This window comes from Hyperolius riggenbachi, chromosome 4, assembly GCF_040937935.1.
Source record: "Hyperolius riggenbachi isolate aHypRig1 chromosome 4, aHypRig1.pri, whole genome shotgun sequence".
In the NCBI taxonomy this organism is placed as follows: Eukaryota; Metazoa; Chordata; class Amphibia; order Anura; family Hyperoliidae; genus Hyperolius; species Hyperolius riggenbachi.
The window spans coordinates 127,377,171-127,400,899 of NC_090649.1; the positions used below are offsets into that span (position 1 = coordinate 127,377,171).

Here is a 23,729-nt window from a genome sequence, read left to right on the forward strand (position 1 = left end):
ATTATGAACACATGTACTGCTGCATAGTCATGCACCTCGAAGCAGGTTATCTGGGCACACGGCGCTGGCCGCGTAGCACCAGATATGGTGCGGCTATGGCAGTAATGCTATATGTCTGCTCACGGGTAATTCGGGAATCCAGCGATCGCCGGACCCCGAATTACTTCTCCCTCCGAGTTCCTACGACTTGGAGGGGGAACAGTATTTATTGTCGCCCGGTATTTCAGCGGCTGCAGGGCGAGCCGTCATTTGGCTCGCCCAGCTGACTGGGCGGTGAGCTCATTTGTACGCCGTGCAGCTATCTAATTAGCAGTGGCAGCAATGCAATGCATAGGAGATACTTCATTTAATGTTCACATTACCAGAATGGAAATTACAGGTAAGTGTGTGATCTAAACGTGGTTTGGTTTGTGCTATGGGTGTTGATTCCAGATAGGCTGTTTTGAGTACCGCTGATCTCTAGGGATGATCATAGATATGCAAATAATTCCAAGTTGATGCAAATGTATGCACATTTTATGCAAATGTATGCAGCTTGAAAATGGACCAATCAATTTAAACCTGGGTTTAAACTGATTGGCTCATTTTCAGACTGCATACATTTGCATAAAAATGTGCATAATTTCAGAAGAATTTGCATCTCATTGATCATCCCTACTGATCTCCTGGGATTCTCAAACACAACAGCCTATACAGTTTACTTGGTGTGACCCCTACTCAACCTTGTGTTAGCAGTCCATGCTGATTGTGGCTTGGGAAGTGGTAAAATGGGAGATTTGTTGCATGAATGTGCAGCTAATAAGAGTTCCGAAATTGAGTTATCTATGTCAAAACTGACCAGAATCTTAAAGAAATACTTCCAACATCTTGTGGAATCCATGTTATGAAGCACTGAGGCTGTTCTGAGTAGGGATTGTCAATGAGATGCAAATAATTTCGAGTTGATGCAGCATTATGCAAATGTTAAATGCAAATGTATGCAGCTTGAAAATTGACCAATCTGAGGCCTGGTGCACACCAATACCCGCTAGCAGATCCGCAAAATGCTAGAAGATTTTGAAACACTTTTTCTTATTTTTCTGCAGCGTTTCAGCTAGCATTTTGCGGTTTTGTGTAGCGGTTTTGGTGTAGTAGATTTCATATATTATTACAGTAAAGCTGTTACTGAACAGCTTCTGTAACAAAAACGCTGGCAAAACCGCTCTGAACAGGCATTTTTCAGAGCGGTTTGCGTTTTTACTATACTTAACATTGAGGCAGAAACGCATCTGCAATCCAAAAAATGCCTCACCCCGGGAGTATGCGTTTCTGCAAAACGCCTCCCGCTCTGGTGTGAACCACCCCATTGAGATACATTGACCAAGCGTATCCGCAGCCGCAAGCGGCTGCAGAAACGCTGAAAAAGCCGCTCGGTGTGCACCAGCCCTGAGGCCTCTTTTCCACAGGCTGATGAGCTGTGTGCTCAGCAAGCAGTTACTAGGCAGCAGTGAGCAGTTACCAGGCAGCAGTGAGCTGTTATGAGAGTTTGAGAGGCATTTCACTGCCTATCAACAGTCTGTGGAAAAGAGGCCTAATTTTACCTCAGCGGGATTTGATTGGTTAATCTTCAAGCTGCATGAATTTGCATACAACATTTGCATAACGCAGCATCAACTTGAAATTATTTGCATCTCACTGACCATTCCTAGTTATGAGGGTGAAGAGAAGTGCTGCTCAGTATTCATAAAATGCTCAGTAAATGTACATAGCCCAGTGCCCATAGCCCAGAGGTCTTCTTATCATATCTGTATGTCTTATTTATTAAATCTGTGTATTAAGTAACACACAGCATTGATCTCCACGTGGGAGTGGGACAACTGGTGTTCCCACTCTCTGCTTCACTTGTATAGTTTCCACTTAAAGCGGTATAAAACCCTGATATAATATTCAATAAAAACATGTTTTCCTACTTTTTATATGCCATACGGTTATCATATTTGCATTTTTGCATAAGTATTATTATTCATTTAGAAATTACAAGTTCTTAAAAGTAGTTTTTTTTGCTTTGAGAGCTGCCTTTGCATTTTATCCATAACTGGTTTTATTCATCTTGTATTGAAGGAAGAAATGCTTTGAGTTTCTCTCTTTGTCCAGGAACTTCTGCACAGTCAGAGAATGTGTCACATTCCTCACTTGATATAATTAAGTAAACACAAGATAACATTATCTACAATTCGGATGCATCCAGATTTCTCTGCACTGAACTTTCAAGCTCTGTGTTTAACCAATTAAATGCTGTTCTAGCAAAAATAAAAAAATGGTGGTAGTATATAATATGCTGTAAATATTTTTTTAGAGCAAAGAAGAAATGCTGGGTTTCATTCCACTTTAAAGTAAGGAATGCCACCCTGCTGTTGTCTAAAAGCGAAAATTGTGAGAAAGGATTAAAACCTTTGTCGCATTTTTACAGCTGTAGTTATCTTTATTGTGAAGATTTCATCTCACTTCCTGTCCATGAGACACAACAGGAAATTAAAGGAAATCTCCACCTAGGAAAGGGAAGTCACACCTCTAGGAGCTGCACTAGAGATCCATCCTGAAGTCATGTTTTGGTGACACCCGCAATATTTAGATACCTGACCAATTCAAAGTTAAATATACCTGATGGGGGACACAGATGGCATTAAATATTTTATTGTGGTTTTAACCTTTAACAGACACTATCCAAAAGCAAAAATTAAAAAAATTATATCAAACATGAAAACAAAATGAGAATTGGCTCTTGGGTGCATGAAAAGGATAGAAAACTTTATTAATGTAAATCACATATGTCAAACACATATCATAGATGTAAATATCCCATAAAACCCAAAATAACCCAATAAAAGTACTCCTCACAGAACACTCCAACACCATAGGGGCTGCAGTCCCCTAGATAGAAACCAGACCTGCACCGTAAGAGGCTAAGAAGATGATGGATGTGGTACCACTATTATTGATGAAGTTGAAGGGCCATGCAGTTCAGCCCAAGCATGTAGTGGGCGATGGAAAGCATACGGGTGCAAACAAAGCACATTAATGATTTTCCTGGAGCATGAAATGGACACAAGAAGGCAAAACCACGTGTGATGCTAGCATCAATAAGCAAAGCTTGAAACAGGTGAATGGCATATAAGCAAGCTGATGGCATGCAAGTATGGTGCATGAAACAAGCTGATGGCATGCAAAATGCATATATAGGCATGCAGTCCCTCAATCGCAGGGTGTAGGCTGATGTAGGACAGATGGTCTTCACAGAATGTGGGCACATGTAACAGATGGTAAAAACAGTCCCCCAATCGCAGGGCATGTGCAACTGATCAAAGCAAATAGATGCTTCTCAAAGGCAGACAGCGTTGGTGTGTTTTTGGCCTTCTCAAAGGCAGACAGCGTTGCTGTGTACATGGACGCCATAACGGCGTCCATAAATACTGAAGGCGGCTGCGCGGCCCATCCCACCCCGCCCCCAACACACCAACGCTGTCTGCCTTTGAGAAGGCCGCCAGGTGCGGCGAAACATGTCAGGCTCTTCCTGACAGCGTCTCCTCTCCTCCACACCTTCTGGAACCTGCACCAATCTGGACCAACTTTTACTCATAAATATTTGGACTATTTGGGTCAGCCTTCTGGCAGCATAAGGGATCTGCAAGCTCATACCTACATTGCCTTTTGGATTTCTTCATTTCAAGCCTGGTAAATATAAAGGGACATTGCTCCATGCATCTATTTGCTTTGATCAGTTGCACATGCCCTGCGATTGGGGGACTGTTTTTACCATCTGTTACATGTGCCCACATTCTGTGAAGACCATCTGTCCTACATCAGCCTACACCCTGCGATTGAGGGACTGCATGCCTATATATGCATTTTGCATGCCATCAGCTTGTTTCATGCACCATACTTGCATGCCATCAGCTTGCTTATATGCCATTCACCTGTTTCAAGCTTTGCTTATTGATGCTAGCATCACACATGGTTTTGCCTTCTTGTGTCCATTTCATGCTCCAGGAAAATCATTAATGTGCTTTGTTTGCACCCGTATGCTTTCCATCGCCCACTACATGCTTGGGCTGAACTGCATGGCCCTTCAACTTCATCAATAATAGTGGTACCACATCCATCATCTTCTTAGCCTCTTACGGTGCAGGTCTGGTTTCTATCTAGGGGACTGCAGCCCCTATGGTGTTGGAGTGTTCTGTGAGGAGTACTTTTATTGGGTTATTTTGGGTTTTATGGGATATTTACATCTATGATATGTGTTTGACATATGTGATTTACATTAATAAAGTTTTCTATCCTTTTCATGCACCCAAGAGCCAATTCTCATTTTGTTTTCATGTTTGATATTCAGTTATGTTGGCATGTGCATGATAGGGATATATATTTATGCTCATATACTATGATACTACTACTTCTACTTTAGGGTAGAGATTATTATTTCCCCAATTGACGCTGCCCTACAGCTTTGAGGCATTTTTACATATATAAAAAAATTATATATATATAGCTTGTGTTACATTCTAGTTGCAATTTTCAATCTGAATTAAATGCTTTTCTTAAAAAAACATATCTGCCAGTCTAGGGAGACGGCTGATACAAAGCAGAAATAAACTATGGCCATGAAACCAGCCCAGCATAGGACATTAAAAAGCCACTGTAATAACAATGTTTAAAGCAACAGAACTGTGAAACTTAAAAATTGAAAACATAAAAATAATGGCTCAGTATATTTAAATACCTACAAAGTCACAAAAAATATACATGCATTAATTTTTCATTAAATTATTACAGTGTGGAATTCCAGTTCCAGATAGACTTTTGGACAAATAGATTTTCCAAGAAGAATAAAAGCAACCTTTTTCTGAATCAAAAAAAATGTAAACTGTGAGGCTGTGGAAGTCATTTTGGTTCATAGTTACATAGTTATTTGGGTTCAAAAAAGACATACGTCCATTGAGTTTAACCAGAATATAAAGTACAACACCAGCCTGCTCCCTCTCATATCCTTGTTGATCCATAGGAAAGCGAAAAACCCTTACAAGGCATGGTCCAATTAGCCCCAAAAGGGAAAAAATTCCTTCCCGACTCCAGATGGCAATCAGATAAAATCCCTGGATCAACATCCCTGGATCACTCCAATGGCTTCCACACCTCCCATAGGAGTACTAGAGGAGTTGGCACACTTTACTGTACGCTAAGCAGCATAAAGGGAAGCATAGCACCTGTAGGTTCACCACAGAGATCGTACAGGATCCGCAGGGGCCAGTTTCGTCTCTCACAACAATGTAATGCGTACTGTGTATGCCATGCATATGTGGAACGAGATAGGCAGCACTTATGTGAGGGACAGAGCTGGCCACAGCGCATCCTGTTATTTCTCCATGGTGAACATGGAGGTGCTGCATAGCTGTACAGATTAAAAGGTGCCACCCCCTCTAGTGCTTTTCTGTTCTATACAGCAAGGAAGATGAAGTGCAATACAAATCATCATTAATAATAATAAAGCTGCTACAAATGAGAGAAGGCAGCACTATACTGTGCAGTCCAGTAATTTATAATCTGTTTTCCTTTGCTTTGAAATAAGTTCATAGATGAGGGTTCCAGGTATGGCAAGGGATTTTCCAGTCTTCTGGTAAAAGGGAACAATTCCTTTAAGATCTACAAACGTCACTGTTAATTGATGTCTTTCCTCACTCCAACATATCAAATCAGTGCAGTGGACTTATATTGTCAGGACTATACAGACAGGTAAAAAACAATATAGTTATAAACTTTAGACTTACTAGGGGTCATTGGTGAAACGTGGCAGACGTGGCTGTGGGAAACCATGCAGGTGACAATAAAGAACGTCAAAGCAGTAGCAGCCCATTTCAGCAGTCACCACCAACTGCTCCCTTCCACTTGTGGTCCCGTTGGGGCGGGAGAGTGGGGTGAGGGCCCCTGGGCCCACCGTCTTGTCCTCAGTGGGCTGGCAGTTATGAGGAGCTGGGGGCTGAGCACTGCCTGCTGGGGAAGGACACAGTTTGGGTTTCTTCACTCCACAGCAGCCGGAAGATGGCTTGTTCTCTGCAGTCGATACACAGCGTCTCTTCCCCATGCTGTGACACACCCTGCCCATAACAGCAAAGACAACACATTAACATTCACAGTGAGTGATGACAGCACTGGGCCTCATACACAAATGTGTCTGAAGTTACAGGTCTTTATAAATATGGAAAACAAATAGATATTCTCAGCAATATGTTATGGAGTGTGATATAGAGGTATGAAAAATAGAATGAATGAGAAGAACTGTTATTTTTACACATTTATGTATAAGGCTCGCTCTGTATGATACATTATACTGACAATTGTGGACACATATGCATATGGCGGCAGTCAGCATGCACATCAGTGTTGATAAGTGGTCAATCCAGGAAGAATCCCTTTCTCAAGGCAACACAATTATTAGCATGAATACAATGAAAGTCATGTTGTGCCCATACCACGTATTTGATTATGTTAGTTTTTATTGACCACAGTGTAACGTAGGGTCTTTAGGAAGAGTTATATTTTTTAAACAAACACAACAAATAAATAACATGGCAACAAAGCAACCATATCTGAATGGAGGAGACATAAAAGGATGGGCAGACAGGTCACCTGACCTGCAGACGTAGTTCTATCGCTGTCCTAAGCTTTATACTTTACATATAATGCCTTCTGAAAGGAATGCTTTCTTATAAACTTTTTTTCCACTTTTAGAGCTTCTGAGGATCCCTTAAAAAGTATTCGACCAGCTGGTCAAATGCGTGCAACGAGGGTGACAGTGCTGGAATGAAGGACCATGAGAGGGATGGGAAGGCTCTATAGCAGGGATGTCAAACTCACATATAAAGTGGGCCGAAACTGTACACTGGGACCTAGTCACGGGCCGAAATTGTACACTGGGACCTAATCGTAGGTCATCCTCAATGTCTACTGGCCACCTTTCTCCCTTAAAAAGTTCTCTGTCTAGTGGTCCACCCTCCCCAATACAGTTCCCTGTAGTCTAGGGACCCCCACCCTCCCCTATACAGTTCCCTAGAGTTTAGTGCTTTCCCCCTACCTCCCCTATATGGCTTCCCTGGTATTCTAGGGCTTCACCTCCAATATAGCTTCCCTGGTGGTCTAGAGTGGGAATAATGCAAAGTGGGTAAACAACTTGAGGGCCAAATATAATGGCTCTGAGGGCCAAAATTGGCCTGCAGGCTGGAGTTTGACATGTATGCTCTATAAGATACACAGTCTTCCTGCTCCATAGGTAAATATCTGACCAGCTGGTCGAAATACGTCTTTGGGGATCCTCTGAAGCACTCTTTTCCTCGAGTGCTTCTGAAGGTGGTCCGCTTTGTACATCTGAAGTCTTCCGAGGGCTCCCCAGAGGCAGCTACAGTAATTTGAACCAGGGACAAAGCTGGAACGCAGGACCGTGAGAGGAACGATAAGTCTCTATAGAATCCAGAGCCTTTTCTCTCCGTAGGTGAGTGTCTGACTTTTTTTTTCAATGTCATTACAAATTTGCTTTATCAGCAGGCCCTGGGACAGGGCTGCTGCTATTTCTTGGCTTGCACCTTTGCAGGGTTTATACTAGATGTGCAGGTCACAGACATACATGAAGCTGGGCAAGACCGCATGAAGCTGGGGAGCACTGCCCTGCTGGAAGTGCCTGGCTAATTGAATTTTGGACAAGTATTTAAATACATGCAACGAGGGTGACAGTGCTGGAATGAAGGGACCATGAGAGTAATGGGAAGGCTCTATAGGATTCACAGCCTTTCCTCTCCATAGGTATGTACTGTATCTGCCTTTTTTAAAAATTTTGCTTCAGATTTACTTTAACCTCCCTAACGGTATTGCGATATATAAATGTCAATACAAAAGATACTGTGAACAGCATTAACGTGCATACACGCCAATGCTCTCCCGCACTGTATACTAGACCCTTGCTTGACACATTTCAGCAAGTTACAGCAAAAAAAAGGTTATGAAAATTAATTGGATCACTTTTTGCACAAAAATGGAAAATTGAAAGCCAGGGAGGTTAACTGCTTGGCTCAGTTGGTTAAATAACCATTTTTACAAAATTTCTAAGTGTAGAAGAGTTTTTCATAAAAAGGGTAGCCTTGGGGCAGGGCCGGGCCGAGGCATAGGCTGGAGAGGCTCCAGCCTCAGGGCGCAGTGTAGGAGGGGGCGCACAATTCATTCAGCTGTCATTCCTAATTGTGTATGAAGCAGAAAGAAATAAGAAAAGGGGATACATAGCAGTGACTGCAAGCCAGATAACTAGATATTAAGGTGTTGGGGAGGTTGTGGGCCCTGTGGTGCCTCTTAGTCTAATAGCAATCAGTGTGTGATGGGTGGTGTGGGAGGGATGGAGGGGCGCACTTTGGTGTCTCAGCCTTGGGTGCTGGAGGACCTTGTCCCTGCTCTGCCTTGGGGCACTTTGATTTCTAAGTTAACAAAGTATATTTAGATCTGTACATTGGCTTTAATGATTTTATAAAGAATACCTAACTGAATTAAAGTGTGTTCTTATATCTGCCTGTGATTCTGCGCTCTTTTCAGCGGGTAATTTTGAAGCATACAATTATTGAATTATTGACACAAAACAAAACAAATCTGTGCAGCGTTGAATAATAACACGGCATGTCCTCTTATTCCCTCTATTCCATTAATTGAGAGTATTTTACTGCATTGAATGCAGCTGGAGCAATGCCCAGATCTGAACATTATTCTCCTTTATTATTTGGAACTACCCAGAAATGTTTGTGTGGAACAATCTAGCTGGAAACATGAATATAAGCTCTGTGTAGTCTGCTTCCTTCTCTCTGAAGACTGCTGGCTGCTCATAATTTCACCTAACACAAAAAGGAAATTAAAAAAACCCCTTCATATTCTTCAGGATAACGAGGCAAAGAGATGTTATAGCGCACTTAGCTAGAAAGATTTGTTCTCTTTATTGTTGCTTGTAAATAGGACCTTTTAACATATACCTGGAGGGAAGGGATGTGGCTGGTCGGTCATGCACTCTCCCTACCAATGTAGCCATGGGGGGGAACACATGGCAGGAGCTGTTACTTTCTTCATCCTGCACTGCCTTTTATGGAAAGGGCATGGCTTGGCTACCCCACTCTCTTCCTACAGTTCTGGACTAGGGATGAAGGAGAGCATAATAAATATACCGTACATCATAGGTATTCAAAGCAAGACGTTTTGAATCAGGAGGATACCATTTATTGGCTAACTTAAAAGAATAAGAGTAAGCAAGCTTTCGGCTGTAAAGCCTTCGTCGGGATTCAATCCAGTTTGCTCACAAACTGATACAACAGACAGTTATATACATGCAACATCAAGAGGGGACACTAATTTTTTCAAACATAAATTAAGTCATTAAAGAGACTCTGTAACAAAAATGTCATCCTTTTTTCTACTATCCTACAAGTTCCTAAACCTATTCTAATGTGCTCTGGCTTACGGCAGCACTTTCTACTATCACCGTCTCTGTAATAAATCAACTTCTCTTTCCCCTTTTGGATCTGTCGCCCTGTGTCTGGAAGGCTGCCAACTCTTCAGTGTTGTTGATCTGTTATGCACGCCCCCTTCTCCACACCCCCTCTATGCACACTCCCGTGTGTGTTATTTACATTAGGCAGCCTCTCTGCTCTCTTGTCAGTGAGAGGAGAGAGCTGCCTTTTACAAGCTGGATAAATGGTCCTCTGAGCTGGCTGGGCTGTCACATACTGAGGAATTACAGACACAAAGCTGTCTGCAGGAAGAAACAATCAGCCTGTCACTCTTCAGTGGTTGAGAGCTGCAGGGAGAAGAAGGTAAACACACAAATGATCTCTTGAGATTCAAAAGGAAGGGTGTATACAGCCTGCTTGTGTATGGATGTATTTTCTATATGTGGACATACTGTACATCAACCTACTTCCGGTTTTGGTGGCCATTTTGTTTGTTTATAAACAAACTTTGTAAAACTGTTTTTGACTACTTTTAATGCGGCGGGGAGCGGCAAATTTGTGACAGAGGGGAATAGGAGATGTCCCCTAATGCACTGGTATGTTTACTTTTGTGCGATTTTAACAATACAGATTCTCTTTAAGGCCCCGTTCACACTTGCGGTTCTCTGCCAAACGGACCGGATGACCTGACCGGATCTGGACCGGATCGGAACCGTACGGTTCTGATCCGGATCCGGTCAGTTTGCATCAGGTGTTCATCAGGATGCGATCCGGATCCGTTTGGCAAAAGATAGTAGAAAAGGAATAAAAATGTTGGGGTCTGGGAGGTCAGCAGAAGGTGGACCTGTGGAATCAGGCCCTCCGCTGTTTAGCACTCACCTCCACCTCCGACATACTGCCAACATCTCCAGCACGTTTAAAATCACTGCTGCTCCACTCCAAAATGCTTGCCCATGTGTCCCCATCCAAAATCGCCGCTTCAATACGCATAGGAAGTGGGGTACAACATCCGGATTTTTAGCCAGTGTGTTGTGCGCTCTCCGGTTCTCATTGGTTTGTATTGGCCGGATGGTGCAGTCCGGCTCCGCTCCGGATACGGCTGCCGGAGGAGCCGAACCAAAAAATAGCGCATGTTGGGTCTTATGCCGGAGTCCGGATCCGGTCCGGACGAAACGGACGCATGTGAACGGACGCATAGGCTTTCATTGCTATGCCGTGCGTCCGTTCCGTCCGTTCTGCATGCGGTCCGGCTCCGGCACGGCGATTCCGGACGGCGACCGCTAATGTGAACCGGGCCTTAGATGCCTTAAGAACATCTAAATGGGGTGAGATAAGACATAGTTATTCAGGAAGAGACCATAAGAAGGAATAGGGGTGAACAACAGCTGCAGCAAAAACAAAATTATTGGGTTCTATAAACACATAAAACAACATATTTCAGTTTTTTTCTACCAAAAAAATTTCAGTGATGTTTAACTGGATTCTATTGAGGCTTCTATCCGTGCCCCGATGTCCCAGCTTACTCAGCACGACCCCGCTCCACACTGGGACTGCGCTCCACAATAGCCATGAGCCACTTGTACATGAGTAGCTCCAGCTTACTGTGCCAACCTTCCGGGGGGGGAGGGGTTCTCAGCGAGGGGAGACATCGGAGCACTGAGGGAAGCCTCAATAGGATACTAAGGCTTCCCTTTCTTTTCGGAAATATCTCATTTTTAACCCGAGCTTCGGCTCAGGAACATTTTCACTGGAGTGATAACACTGCGGTCCTCTCACTTCTCTGTATCCCTCTCTGTTGCAATCTAAGTTAAGACGTTGCTCAGCTATCAGAAGGCAGTAAAACATTATCTGATAAAAACAATAAATAAAGCAAATGTAAAAGTGACCATACACTAATAGATGGCTACCAGATTTGACCATCAGATAGATCCCTCGCTCACCAAATCCCATCTGACAGAGATTGAATCCTTACACACTATGCATAGATTTTCAATAGATTTCAGTATGAAATTATGAAAAATATTGAATATCTGTGGAGCCGTACACGGCATGCTAGGACCCCCTAGGTCTTCCGTATCTATGTCCCCCCGTGCCATGCAAAGTGTAAGCAGCAGAGCTTATACCCTCGATCGAGCCAAGGTCCCTTTAAAAATTGTGTTTTCTACCTGGCCCAGCCTCCGGAGCTCCTCATGTGCTAGTGATTAGCCTGATCTGAGAGACTATAAACTATTTTGTGTGAAGTCTGCTATCAGGTTTTTACCTATCTGGCATGTGTCCTACTATGGGTATGCTTGTTACATGGTTAGAATGCAGTTGCATCCACCGTTAGCATAGGGACACCTCAATGAAATTGGCCTTGCCGCAGCTGAGGGGCATACCCTGCATGCCTGGGGCTTTTGTTTAATTTTTAAGAGCTATGGAATATGTCATAATTTGCAATGCATAAACATCTGTGCGCTGCACACAAACTGTTTCTATATTACTTATTATTTTTTTATTTCCTGGCTGGAATTAAAAAACTGTTTCCCTATGCTAGTAACAGATGGGTCTTGGTTGATAGGACAACACTGCGTCTGCCAGCCATACTCCTCCTGTATCCCCATCAGGGAACACATAATTACCATCATGAAGTAGTCATGCAGGAAGCTGGCAGGGGCACTAGCAAGTGTTTCCTTTTTCCCTGCCTTCCAGCTGAGAATGAATGCTTTGACTGAGCTGTCCCTAACTGAGCAAGCCCATACACTACAAACTTTGCTAATGCAATTTCATGTGAGCCAGCATATGCCTTAAAACCCGTGTGAAAATCTGTACCCTGTGCATTGCTACCAGCATGCACAAAACTAAGTACATTATAGCATTTCTCCATACAACACATGTGAAACAAACAACAATTTGCCTGTAATGAATAGGCGGGGCGGCTGTCTCCGCGCTCAGACCGGCGGTTTCCGCACAGCAACATGTGTCTGGTTTGCCTGGGCCTTCTAGTGCACACAGATGGAGAGCTACGCGCGCGTGCCAGAAGACAGGACCTTTATGCCAGCAGGAGAGGTATCAGCTGAACAGGACGATCAGCTGATCCCAGCGGAACTCCTGATTGGCTGAGTGGCTGGGGGCGACGCTGCGGAGCGCTGTAGTATATATAGATCCTGCTTGTCAGCTGCTGGTTGTCTGCCGTTGCGAATACTTACGTGTGAGCACTCAGACCTCAGTCAGATCCTACAGTGTGTTAAAACCAGTTGGAACTGGGAATTCACACTTAGCCCGATTCCGCTCTTGATGTTTACTTTGTCATCACTGTGTTATACTTTAGATCAGTTCCAGGGTGTTGAGACCAAGGACCTCACACCCAAGCATAGGATTACTGTGTTATTACTGTGTTATACTTTAGACCAGTTCTAGGGTGTTGAGACCAAGGACCTCACACCCAAGCATAGGATTACTGTGTTATTACTGTGTTATACTTTAGACCAGTTCCAGGGTGTTGAGACCAAGGACCTCACACCCAAGCATAGGATTACTGTGTCATTACTGTGTTATACTTTAGACCAGTTCCAGGGTGTTGAGACCAAGGACCTCACACCCAACCATAGGATACTGTGTTATTCTTTAGACTAGTTCCCGGGTGTCGAGACCAAGGACCTCACACCTCAGACTAGGATTGTGCTTGATATCTGTTATGACCTCTGGCTCTGTTGACCTCTCTCTTGCTTCCTGATTCGGTACCTCTGCCTATCTGTCTAACAGTTGCCAACCTTGCCTGTACCCGGTTACCGAATCAGCCTTCTGTCTCTGTACCTTATCTGCTCGTGTGTTGCCGACCTGGCCTGTCTGACCCTTCTGGCTGTCACTCATCCCTCGAGTGATCAGTCTGTCTGTACTACCCGTGACACTAATCCACCAGGTGTCAGTTAGCTGCAAGGCCCTCCTGTTCCTCAGAGAGTCCTTCCTGCAGTTCTGCCAGTGGCCTCTACCCCATAGGAGTCCACTGGCTGCAGAACAGTCTGATTCCCAATCCATCTGGGAATCCTTGGCTGCAGTACAGTCTGATTTCCAGTCCATCAGGGAATCACTGGCTGCAAGATTATCTCTATCTCCTCCTCTTAAAGAGATAGTCCCTGCACAGCCAGGGGCCACCTGCTCCTCAGGTGGTCACTGGCTGTAGTGGTATCTGTGTCTCTCGCACCACGGGAGATAGCCTTACAGTTGCACCAAGCACTTCCACTTCACTAGGTGTCCAGAGGTTACTCATACTTGTATTATTGGTGATTCTGCAGATCATCCATAATCAGGTATACATCTGTATTGTTGGTGATACTGCAGATCATCAATAATCAGATACTCTCTGTGTGCTGACACCATTCGTTACATTGCCCTCCTGAGCAAAGAACTGATCACCTGATTCTGTTCACCTCCTCCCTCTGCTGCTGAAAGAATAAGTTTTGTGGTCAGCACTGCAGCTCAGCAGAGTCTTATATGCTTCACACTCAGTTCCTTCCTGCTCAGTATGTTATAGTGCACTTCAACATTCTCATGACTTTCCCATTGTGTTTATAGAACCCACATCCCCAATCAGCTTGCCCTGGCTACAACAAGAAACCAACTCTCCCTGCTCCTTTAAATAGCATGTTAGACAGGATGTATAAAAGGGGTTAAAGGCTTTATTACACTTAATATGGTGGGAACTGGCAAGGAAGATAAAATCTGCAGCTACTCAGATGGCCACAAATGGCAGAGTGGAAGCAGTGAGGGAGCAAATTGGAGCATCAGCATCGTCATACAGAATTTGACCTGTATGCAGTGTCTGCTTCCACTCCTGTATGCCCACATTGTGAAAGCCTTCCCACTTGCTAGGATAAATGGACAGGCTGGCAAGGGGTAGGCAAGCAGGGAGTGGTAGCAAAATGTGGGCGGAGAAAGGCAGAGGAAGCCACTATATCCAAGTCAAGCTCCAGTGTTCATGCTAATGTCAGATTTGCTCAGAGCCTTGGGTGATACTCAACTGTAATAATGTGGATAATGTGGCAGATGGTACTGACTGAGTACAGTAGGTGCCTTATATGGGGCTGTCTTAAGTTTATTAGGGACCCTTTAATGTTGGCGATAGTCACTGAATCAGGCTCAATGTCTTCTAGCATATGATGCACCCAAGGTATCAGGATAAGGGTTACAGTAGAATCTTTTTATAGTAAACTCCAAGGGACCGGGAAAAGTGGTTTACTTTATCAGAAATACTGAAGCACATAAACTATACTATAGTACTGGATCTTAATTAAGTCAATAATTGGGAGTCATTTTTTCTTTACAATGCGTCAGCAAGCAAGCACAGACTGTGTATACGCTAGATCAAAATGTAGGGATTTGCATGAAATAATCACACAACAGCTTGCAAAGGAAGCATCAGCTAATGCAGATATAGTACTTAGTTTCTCCACGGTCTGTGGAGCCTGGATAATACAGTCGCGTTGCAACCATGCACAATCAAATCACAGCTGACAGGCAATTCCCTCAATAATCAAACAGTAGGTTACACAGGAAGCATAGGTCTCACTGGCTGGTGCTTTTGAGGTAATCCACTGAGGCCCAGATTAGTGTGCAGATAGCAAGCAGGCTACAAGTGGCTGCCAGCCCGACCACGGCTCATGGGTTTCTGACTGATGTATAACACATGCGCCGGCCCACTTTCCACTATAGCTGGAAACAGAATAATGCATTGCCCCAAATAACAGGTTTACTATAACAGAAGTTCTATTATATCAGGGTTTACTATACCAGGTGTTACTCCCATATACTTATAATGGGGATTGCTGGGACCTGGACACATGGTTTACTTTACTCAAATGTTTACTATATCAGAGTTTATTACAATGCTATTATACTGTACTTTACTGGCTTGTCAACAGTGTGTCCTTGAAGAGCAGTGCAGAGTCACTGATGTGAATGAAGCATCAAAGGAGACTTAATTCATACAAAGCACCCAGCTGTGAAAAAATCTGGGTTAGAAGAATAGAATAATCCTACATAACTGGCAGTAATTATAAATACATTGCTAGTCTGATAATTTCTACTACTACTACAACACCCCCCTCATCTGAGGAGACATTGATTGTCTATTGTATTCTGAATGCAGTTTCAACAGCTATACATTAGCTATCAGCATTCTAAAGGGAATGATGTTTTATATGCAGAGCCCTGGAGGTCAGTTTGGCATTATATTAGCTGAGGCATTATCTGGGATTACATCAAAATGCAAACCTGACATTTTGCATGTGATCTGCAAATACACAGAATGCACTGTAAGCTCAGAAGACAAAGTAGACTGCTATATAAAACCATTTCCTGGAGATTACTGGATGTAATTCAATCTATACTGATGCCATTAGAAACAAATAAATCCTGGGCAGGCCACACCTAAAACCAAATGGCAGTGAAATAAGTAGATTCCAGCACTTTTTAGCCTGACTAAAGGCTTTATATAAATGATATTACTGCTAGCTCACGCTGGGCTTCTCTCAGCAGGCTTTCACATAGAAAGCGCACATAAGTTAAAAACAGCTCATCTACATCTAAAAATAAATGTAGACAAAAACTATGAGGCTGTTCCAAATCTGCAAGTCATTTGTAGATCACCCTGAAAAGAATTATACCTGAAATAGGTACGTTGTCAAGAACGTTCTCTTAAAGTGGATCCGAGATCAACGTTTACTCATTGCATAATTGTGTTCCTTTCATATAGTTTATAGGGCATTCCTCAAGCCAAATACTTTTTTGTTTTTGTTTTAATACTTTAATTCCCTATAAATTAAACAAGCCTCACCCACAGCTTTTCAGAGTGCCTTGGCATTTTCAGACAGTAGCAAGGGCTTACAGGAGCTTAGTCTGGGCAGGAGGAGGGGGAGGTGTTACTAGCCATTGATTTCAGAGGCAGAGCGGAGGTGGGAGGAGGAGAGGGGACTGAATTTACATACAGGCAAGCTGATAGCATCTTCAGCCCTTAGCCTCTGACAATGTGACAAACAGAACATGGTTACCCTCATTGTATCACAGGAATAAATAATCATAAACTTTTGCAGCTAGATATGCTGTGTAAACTATCTAAACTTTAGATAAGATATATAGACAAGTTACTTGTTATAGTAAGTTTTTCATCTCGGATCCGCTTTGCCGTGGACCTAATTGAAGGGGCTTCTGTGCAGGAAAATTATAAAAGCACATGACTATTAAAGCGGAATATAACCCTGAATTTTAACTTTGCTCTAAAACATTATTTACAGCATATTATACGCAATCAGCATTTTTTTTTACTAGACCAGCATTGGAAGGGTTAAACACAGAGGTTTAAAGTTCCGTGGAGAGATATGCAGAAGTTCAGATGGATACATTTAACTAAATAGAATGTAACAAGTGATAAATGTTACACACTCTTTCGCTGTCCTCCAGCTCCTGCACAGTCAGGGAGAGTGAGTCACATGCCACACTTAGATACATTTATGTAAACAAAATGTATCTATGTCAGCTTCGGATGCATCTGCAGTTCTGTCCAGGAACTTTAAAGCTTTGTGTAACCCTTCCAAATGCTGGTTGCATATAATATACTGTAAATAATGTTTTAGAGCAAAGTTGAAATGCAGGGTTATATTCCGATTTAAGGGACATCTGAAGTGAGATGTATATGGAGGCTGCCATATGTATTTCCTTTTAAGCGATACCACTTGCCTGGCAGCCCTGTCTATTAGGCTGCAGAAGTGTCTGAATAACACCAGAAACAAGCATGCAGCTAATCCAGTCAGATCTGACAAGAATGTCAAAAACACCTGATCTGCATATCCTTGTTCATGGTCTATGGCTGTAAGGATTAGAGGCAGAGGATCAGTAAAATGGCCAGGCAACTGGCATTGTTTAAAAGGAAATAAATATGGCAGCCTCCATATACCTCTAACTTCAGTTGTCCATTAGGCTGGTTTCACACCAGGACGTTGCGTTTTAGGGGACGTTATGGTCGCATAACGTGCCCCTACCGCAACGCCTGGTGCTCTCTAATGTGGACGTCAGAGTGAGCCGCGTTGTGCAGCTCACTCTGGCTTCCGTGATGCCGTGATGCGCACTCTTGGACGCATGCGGCATCACGTGGTCCCGCCCGGCCAATCGCCGCACAGAGCGGCCGCTCCAGGAAGTAAACACTGCACGTCACTGAGTGCAGTGAATATTAATTAGCCATGTGCTTGGCCGCTCTCCGCTCCTCCCCAACATTACAGCGCATGTGCAAGCAGTCTAACGCGGCTCTGCCGCTTATAAAGTACTGCATGCAGTACATTCTGTTATGGTGCAGCGTTACTGAGTAACGCAACGTGGGCACTGTGAACAGCCCATTGATTTTTCATTGCTATGCGGTGGGCTGCGTTACAGGCTGCTCTAACGTGCGCCTGTAACGTCCCACTGTGAAACCAGCCTTAAGCTCAAATCTGAGCATTTCCAAAGAATTCAGGAGATGGGGAGAAATCCTTGGAACACAGGCTGAGTCTTTGGCCCATATGCATTTCCAGTTTTCTCCTATGTTTTCTCCTACGAGATAATTTTTCATCTTCTATTTTAAATCATTTTCCAGCACTTTTCAACTGAAAAAGTACTGAGAAGTAAGTGCAAAAGTATTATCAAAATTATTCTGAGTATTTTCTTGCTTGCTGGTGGCTTAAAAGGCATTTTATTGAAAATAAAAAATATCACCTAGGTGAAAACTCTGGTGAAAAAGTGAATTGCATATTGGGCCCTTGTCTTGTAGGCTGGTAAAGAGGTTTATTGGTGACTTTCTATTTAAGAGATTTCTCACATTGTCTGTTCTGCTAACAGCCAAGATTCACAGCAAAGCCCTAAGTGTAACTGGCAGAGGAAGTAAGGCAAAGGTCCACAGACAGCAATAAGGCCTGGTGCACACCAAAAACCGCTAGCAGATCCGCAAAATGCTAGCAGATTTTGAAACGCTTTTTCTTCTTTTTCTGTAGCGTTTCAGCTAGAATTTTGCGGTTTTGTGAAGCGTTTTTGGTGTAGTAGTTTCATGTATTGTTACAGTAAAGCTGTTACTGAACAGCTACTGTAACAAAAAAACGCCTGGCAAACCGCTCTGAAGTGCCATTTTTCAGAGCGGTTTGCTTTTTTCCTATACTTAACATTGAGGCAGAAACGCATCCGCAATCCAAAATCTGCAGCAGCCCGGGAGTATGCGTTTCTGCAAAACGCCTCCCGCTCTGGTGTGCACTAGCCCATTAAAATACATTACCCAAGCGTATCCGCAGCTGCAAGCGGATCGCAAAACGCAGCAGAACCACTCTGGTGTGCACTAGGCCTAACAATGTATAAGCAGCCCAATGTTAATTAAAATTATATTCATTCTGGACAGTACAGAAATGGGTTAAAGTGTCTTTTGAGGTTTTACTACAATCTTTGACCCCCTCACCTTCTGACACAGGGAGCTCCATAAAAACCAGGGGTTCCTAGGAATAGGTAAAGAAGAACAGCAGGAAAATGCTGTTATTTCTTGATGTGTCTTTCCCTGCTGGACAGATTTCACTATAGGCCAATAAAGCATATTTACCCAGATGAAAATGTTGATGTCAATAAAGAAACCCAACAGAGGTTTCAAACACCTTCCACATTACAATATTTAATGTCACTGTTAACTGATATTGTTTTCTTGAAGTAAAGGCACAAGTATTTAATTAATTAATTTATTTATTGTATTTATAAAGCGCCAACATATTACACAGCGCTGGATATTAAAGTTACAGATATTTAGGGGTGACATACAGCAATAAGACAATACAGTAATACATGCAAACCAGATCATGCAGCACAGTATGAGTACAAGGTAATGCTTAGTCAGTCACTGGAGGGGAGCATGGCGATTAGGCAAGTAGAGTTCACTCAAATGCTTAGTATGCAGACAAGTAAAAATCATGAAGACCCTCCCATGCCACCACCCCCTGACACACAACGCATGGGAATCCGCATGGTCAGGGGCTCATCTGCCAGTGGTGAACTAGTAACTATAGCGAGTATGGCCTCAACCCCATGAAATTGAGGCCACCATTATTCCCATCGCCACCCATACACACAAGTGTGGCTACATGAAAACAAGCCCTGGGTGCAGGAGGACCTTGTCCCATAGTAATGACCATGTCAGCCCCCCCCCCCCCTTAAAAAAAAAAGTATTGTCAGTCTCTCCATGATGTATAGCCATGGCATCCCTCCTCCTCCAATGTATAACAGTACTGGGAAAAAGGTGTCATTCTAGGTACCCGCATTGGTGCACACTGCAGTCCCTATTCCCCCACCTGCCTTTCACTCTGGCAGATCCCTTGTCCTTGCATCTTCAGAAGGTACCGTCCAGGACAGCAAGATGTGAAGGAGGAGAGGGACCACCCCCCACATGACAAGTTGGTACCAAGAATCCCCCAGAGCAGCCGTTGCTAAGCGATGGGGGGCATGACATGGGCGGAGAATAGAGGCCTGGGGGTGGGAGCCGATAGGCTGGGCAGGTAAAGATGGGCCAGGAAGCGGGGGCAGGGCAGCCAGGTAAATTTAAAAAGCAGGGGCAGCAGGGGAGCTTCCTCTTTTTGAACGCCGGAGCTACACCCACCCACCCAAGGGTCTGTAAGGTTTGTTCGACTGCCGCAAACAGGGTGTCACAGCAAGGACGGCGGGTCCGTGGCAATGCCAACCGGACTGTTTATAGCTGTGGCGGGACTTGCGTCCTGGCTTATGAGCAGTTGGTGTACCCACCGAGCTAGAAAAACTGCGGCTGGTGGCTGGTATGGTGGTTATTGTTATCTCTAAATAATAAAAGAAGCATTGTCATGGACTCTTATGATATCATTTTAGATGGAAAGTATTATGCAAATGTTTTGTTATGAATTATAAAGTACTAATAAAGCTGTGGCCTTTTAAATGCCAATGGTTGTCCCAGTCTCTTTGTTAGTACTTGAGGCCTCGTATGGGGCCTGCCCAGGTCATGCTTCTCTGCTCTCCTCTCTATATGGCAGTCTTTGCAGGCTGTTGGGGAGGCTCTAGATTGGGAGACTTGTATTGGAGGAAAGAAGAGTAAGAAATTGTGACCCCCTGCAGCTAAAGGTGGTGATTACTCAGTAAAACGAGCACTGTTGATGGGACTTGAGGATGGTGGGAAACCTTGCACTAAGAAGCCAGCAACACTTTTACATGCCCTAGGTCTAGGAGATTCTATAGACAAAAATATGGGGAATTCAAGCAAGAGGAAATAGAAAGATAAGCTCACTGCAGATTATAAACTATAGTGCTGACCACATCGGCGCTAGTCTGGTTTAGGGGGCCCAGCATCAAACCACAGGGAACAGTTCTCCAGTCACAGCACTCTCTACAGCATGAAGCGCTGTGATTGGCCTAATAATGTGGGCGTAGTTTACTACAACCTATCTGAAACTTACCATAGCAGTTTGAGGTGGTGCTGTGCACCCAATCATGTTACTGGAATTTCCCTATGAGGTTTCCTGCTGGGTCCCCGAGAGTAGACAAGCACCATCACTTCACCACAGAGGAAATGGGAAGAGTCAGGTGATCAGCTGATGTTCCCTTGACTCCTCCCTGACTACCTCACATGAGTGATGATGGGATGAGGGAGGAGACTGGACAGTTCACAGACTGCTGTTCAGTCTAAGCTAACAACATCTGATATTCACATATGAAAAGTTTCATAAATCCAGCAAGCCATGTAATATCCCAGTCAGGGCACTATCTGCAAAGAGTTTGTATGTTCTCTCCGTGTCTGCGTGGGTTTCCTCCGGGCACTCCGGTTTCTTCCCACATTCCAAAAACATACGGATAAGTTAATTGGCTCCCCCTAAAATTGGCCCTAGACTACAGTACTTAAGGGGCCCATACACTCAGCCGATTTTCTGGCCGACCGATCGATCCCGATCGATCGATCGATAGATCGATTGCAAATCGGTTGGCCAATCGACCGATCGATGGCCGATTTCGATCGATTTCGATGGATTTCCATCGAACTGGCAGGGTGGAAAATTTAGGTCGATCTGATGAGATTGCTTATCAGTTTGCATTGGCCTTAATGGAAATCTGATGGCAAAAAAATGCCATCAGATCGAATTTCAATAGATTTCAAACTGAAATCTATTGGAATTCTATCCTGGTAAAAAATGTTCTAAAAACGCATCAGATAGATCATCAGATGCATTTCTTATCTATCTGCTGCCAATCTGACGAGTGTATGGGCACCACACTGCAACGTTTACTTTATATAATTAAGAAGAGTTACACATGTTTGTATTACAATCCTGATTACTGAACCTTTAAACCACTTGAAGTGAGAGGAATACGGGAGCTGCCATCATCCTTTCTAAACAATGCCAATTGCCTGACTTCTGCACTGATTCTCTGCCTCTGATATGTTAAGTCACTGGCCCAGAATGAGCATGCAGATCAGATGCTTTTGACTCTGGAATGAATCCACTGGATACATGCTTGCTGCAGGTGTGTGACTCAAAACCAACTGTACAGCCCAGTGAACACCAAAAACCTTTTAGCAGATCTGCAAAACGTTAGAGGTTTTTGAAGCAGATTTCAGAGTGATTCTAGGCATGTTTAGGGAGGTTTTCTATAATAATCTAAACATGCCAAGCGTTTTTTTTTGTAGCAGATTTCAAATATTGTTACAGTAAAGCTGTTAGGGCCCTTTCACACTGCACGCGTTTACAGCCGCGTTTTGGAAACGCGTGCAGGTGGCCGACACGCACGACATCAGACATTGCATAGAGTGCAATGTCTGATGTTCACACAGCATGCGTTCCGGACCTGTGCGGTCCGGGAACGCATGCTGCACGCAGATTTTACAAAAACGCGCGGCTGTCCCATTCACTTTTCAGTGATGGGATCAGCCTCGCAACGCATACGAACGCGGATGGCGTGCGTTCGTACGCGTTGCGTTCTGCATGCGTGGCCGTCCGCGTTTTGCAGTCTGAACGGGCCCTTACTGAGTTTGCCACTTTCCTATACTTTAACATTGAGGCAGAAATGCCTCAGAAATCTAAAAAAATGCTGCAGCCCCGAGTTTGCGTTTGTGGAAAAAATGAACCGCTCTGGTGTGCACCATCCCATTCACTTTCATTAGCCAAGCGGTTTTCCCCCTGCAAGTGTTTTTAAAAAAACGCTCCAGAACCGCTCTAGTGTGCACAAGCCCTACGAGAGCCAGGCAACTGGCATTGTTTATAATAAAATGAAGATGACAGCTTTTGTATTTTTTTCTCTTCAAGTTCCCTTTAATGCCAAGGTGTGCCCAGACCCAGAGTCAAAAACTAAGGGTAAATTCCCCCATAGGGGCACAACTAATATTAAAAAAAAAAAAGTTCTAATTCCCTTTTTAAATGGATTTTTATAAGTGCAAATAATCAGTGCCAAGGAATATAATAAAGATGAATAGTATCATAAACGGTATGCGTAACAGAAAGATTAAAAGTATTGCTAAAAAGAGATAGAGAAGAAAATGATATAAAACACTGACCAGGAATTAGTTGTAAAGCCAGCAAGCAGGATACACTAGACAAAGAGGTATTTGTGTACATTTCAAAACATTTATATATGGATGCAGGACTCATCAACAAGTCTCAGTGAGGTTGTTCTACTCTGCTGTCAAAGTAGCTCTGTGAGTCACGGCCACTTACAGAAAATCATTACCGACATTTACGTATGTGACTGAAGATTATTGGTGTCAGAATAAAGCTGGGAATGATGTCAGGAAGAATGATCCTTGTCAAGGAGTCTGTGACAGAGATGATTAGTGTTGCAGGTTCCTTGATACAGGACTCTGTCTGGGAGTATGAAATATTATCAACATTGGGAAATCTGTGACAGAGGATATCAGTGATGGAGAGCCTGTGATAATAAAAAAAAAGTACTAGCACAACCGTGGAATGTGTGACATGCTAAATAAACAGCATGTCTGAGATAGATATTAGTGTTACAAAACACCACTGGCACTGTCTGTTACCAACATCCAAGAGTCTGTGATAAGCCCCATACACACGGCATACAAATGTCTGTACAGACACGTTTTGAGCGACGGTTCGTTCGTGTGGAAGTGACAAGAGACAAAGACTGTCAACAGACTGTCTGCTGAAACAGCCATGTTTGAGCGATTGAACTGGTGAATCGCTTGTGATTTCTGTCGCGCAAACTGTCTGTCAT

General features: G+C 43.6%; 1 protein-coding gene across 2 annotated transcripts in view; it reads right to left on the bottom strand.

Annotated features, from left to right (window-relative positions):
- AMMECR1L (AMMECR1 like) overlaps nucleotides 1-23,729 on the bottom strand; it is a 45,745-nt gene that overhangs the window by 16,664 nt on the left and 5,352 nt on the right. Inside the window, exons 2-3 of one of the 2 annotated variants that reach the window (XM_068280566.1) lie at nucleotides 9,033-9,190; nucleotides 5,802-6,128 (exon numbers count right to left, since the gene is read on the bottom strand). In XM_068280566.1, the coding sequence (XP_068136667.1) occupies nucleotides 5,802-6,128; nucleotides 9,033-9,088 (383 nt within the window). In that variant the 5' untranslated portion in view covers nucleotides 9,089-9,190. The remainder of the gene's footprint in view (nucleotides 1-5,801; nucleotides 6,129-9,032; nucleotides 9,191-23,729) is intronic. The other variant, XM_068280567.1, reaches the window with a different exon arrangement.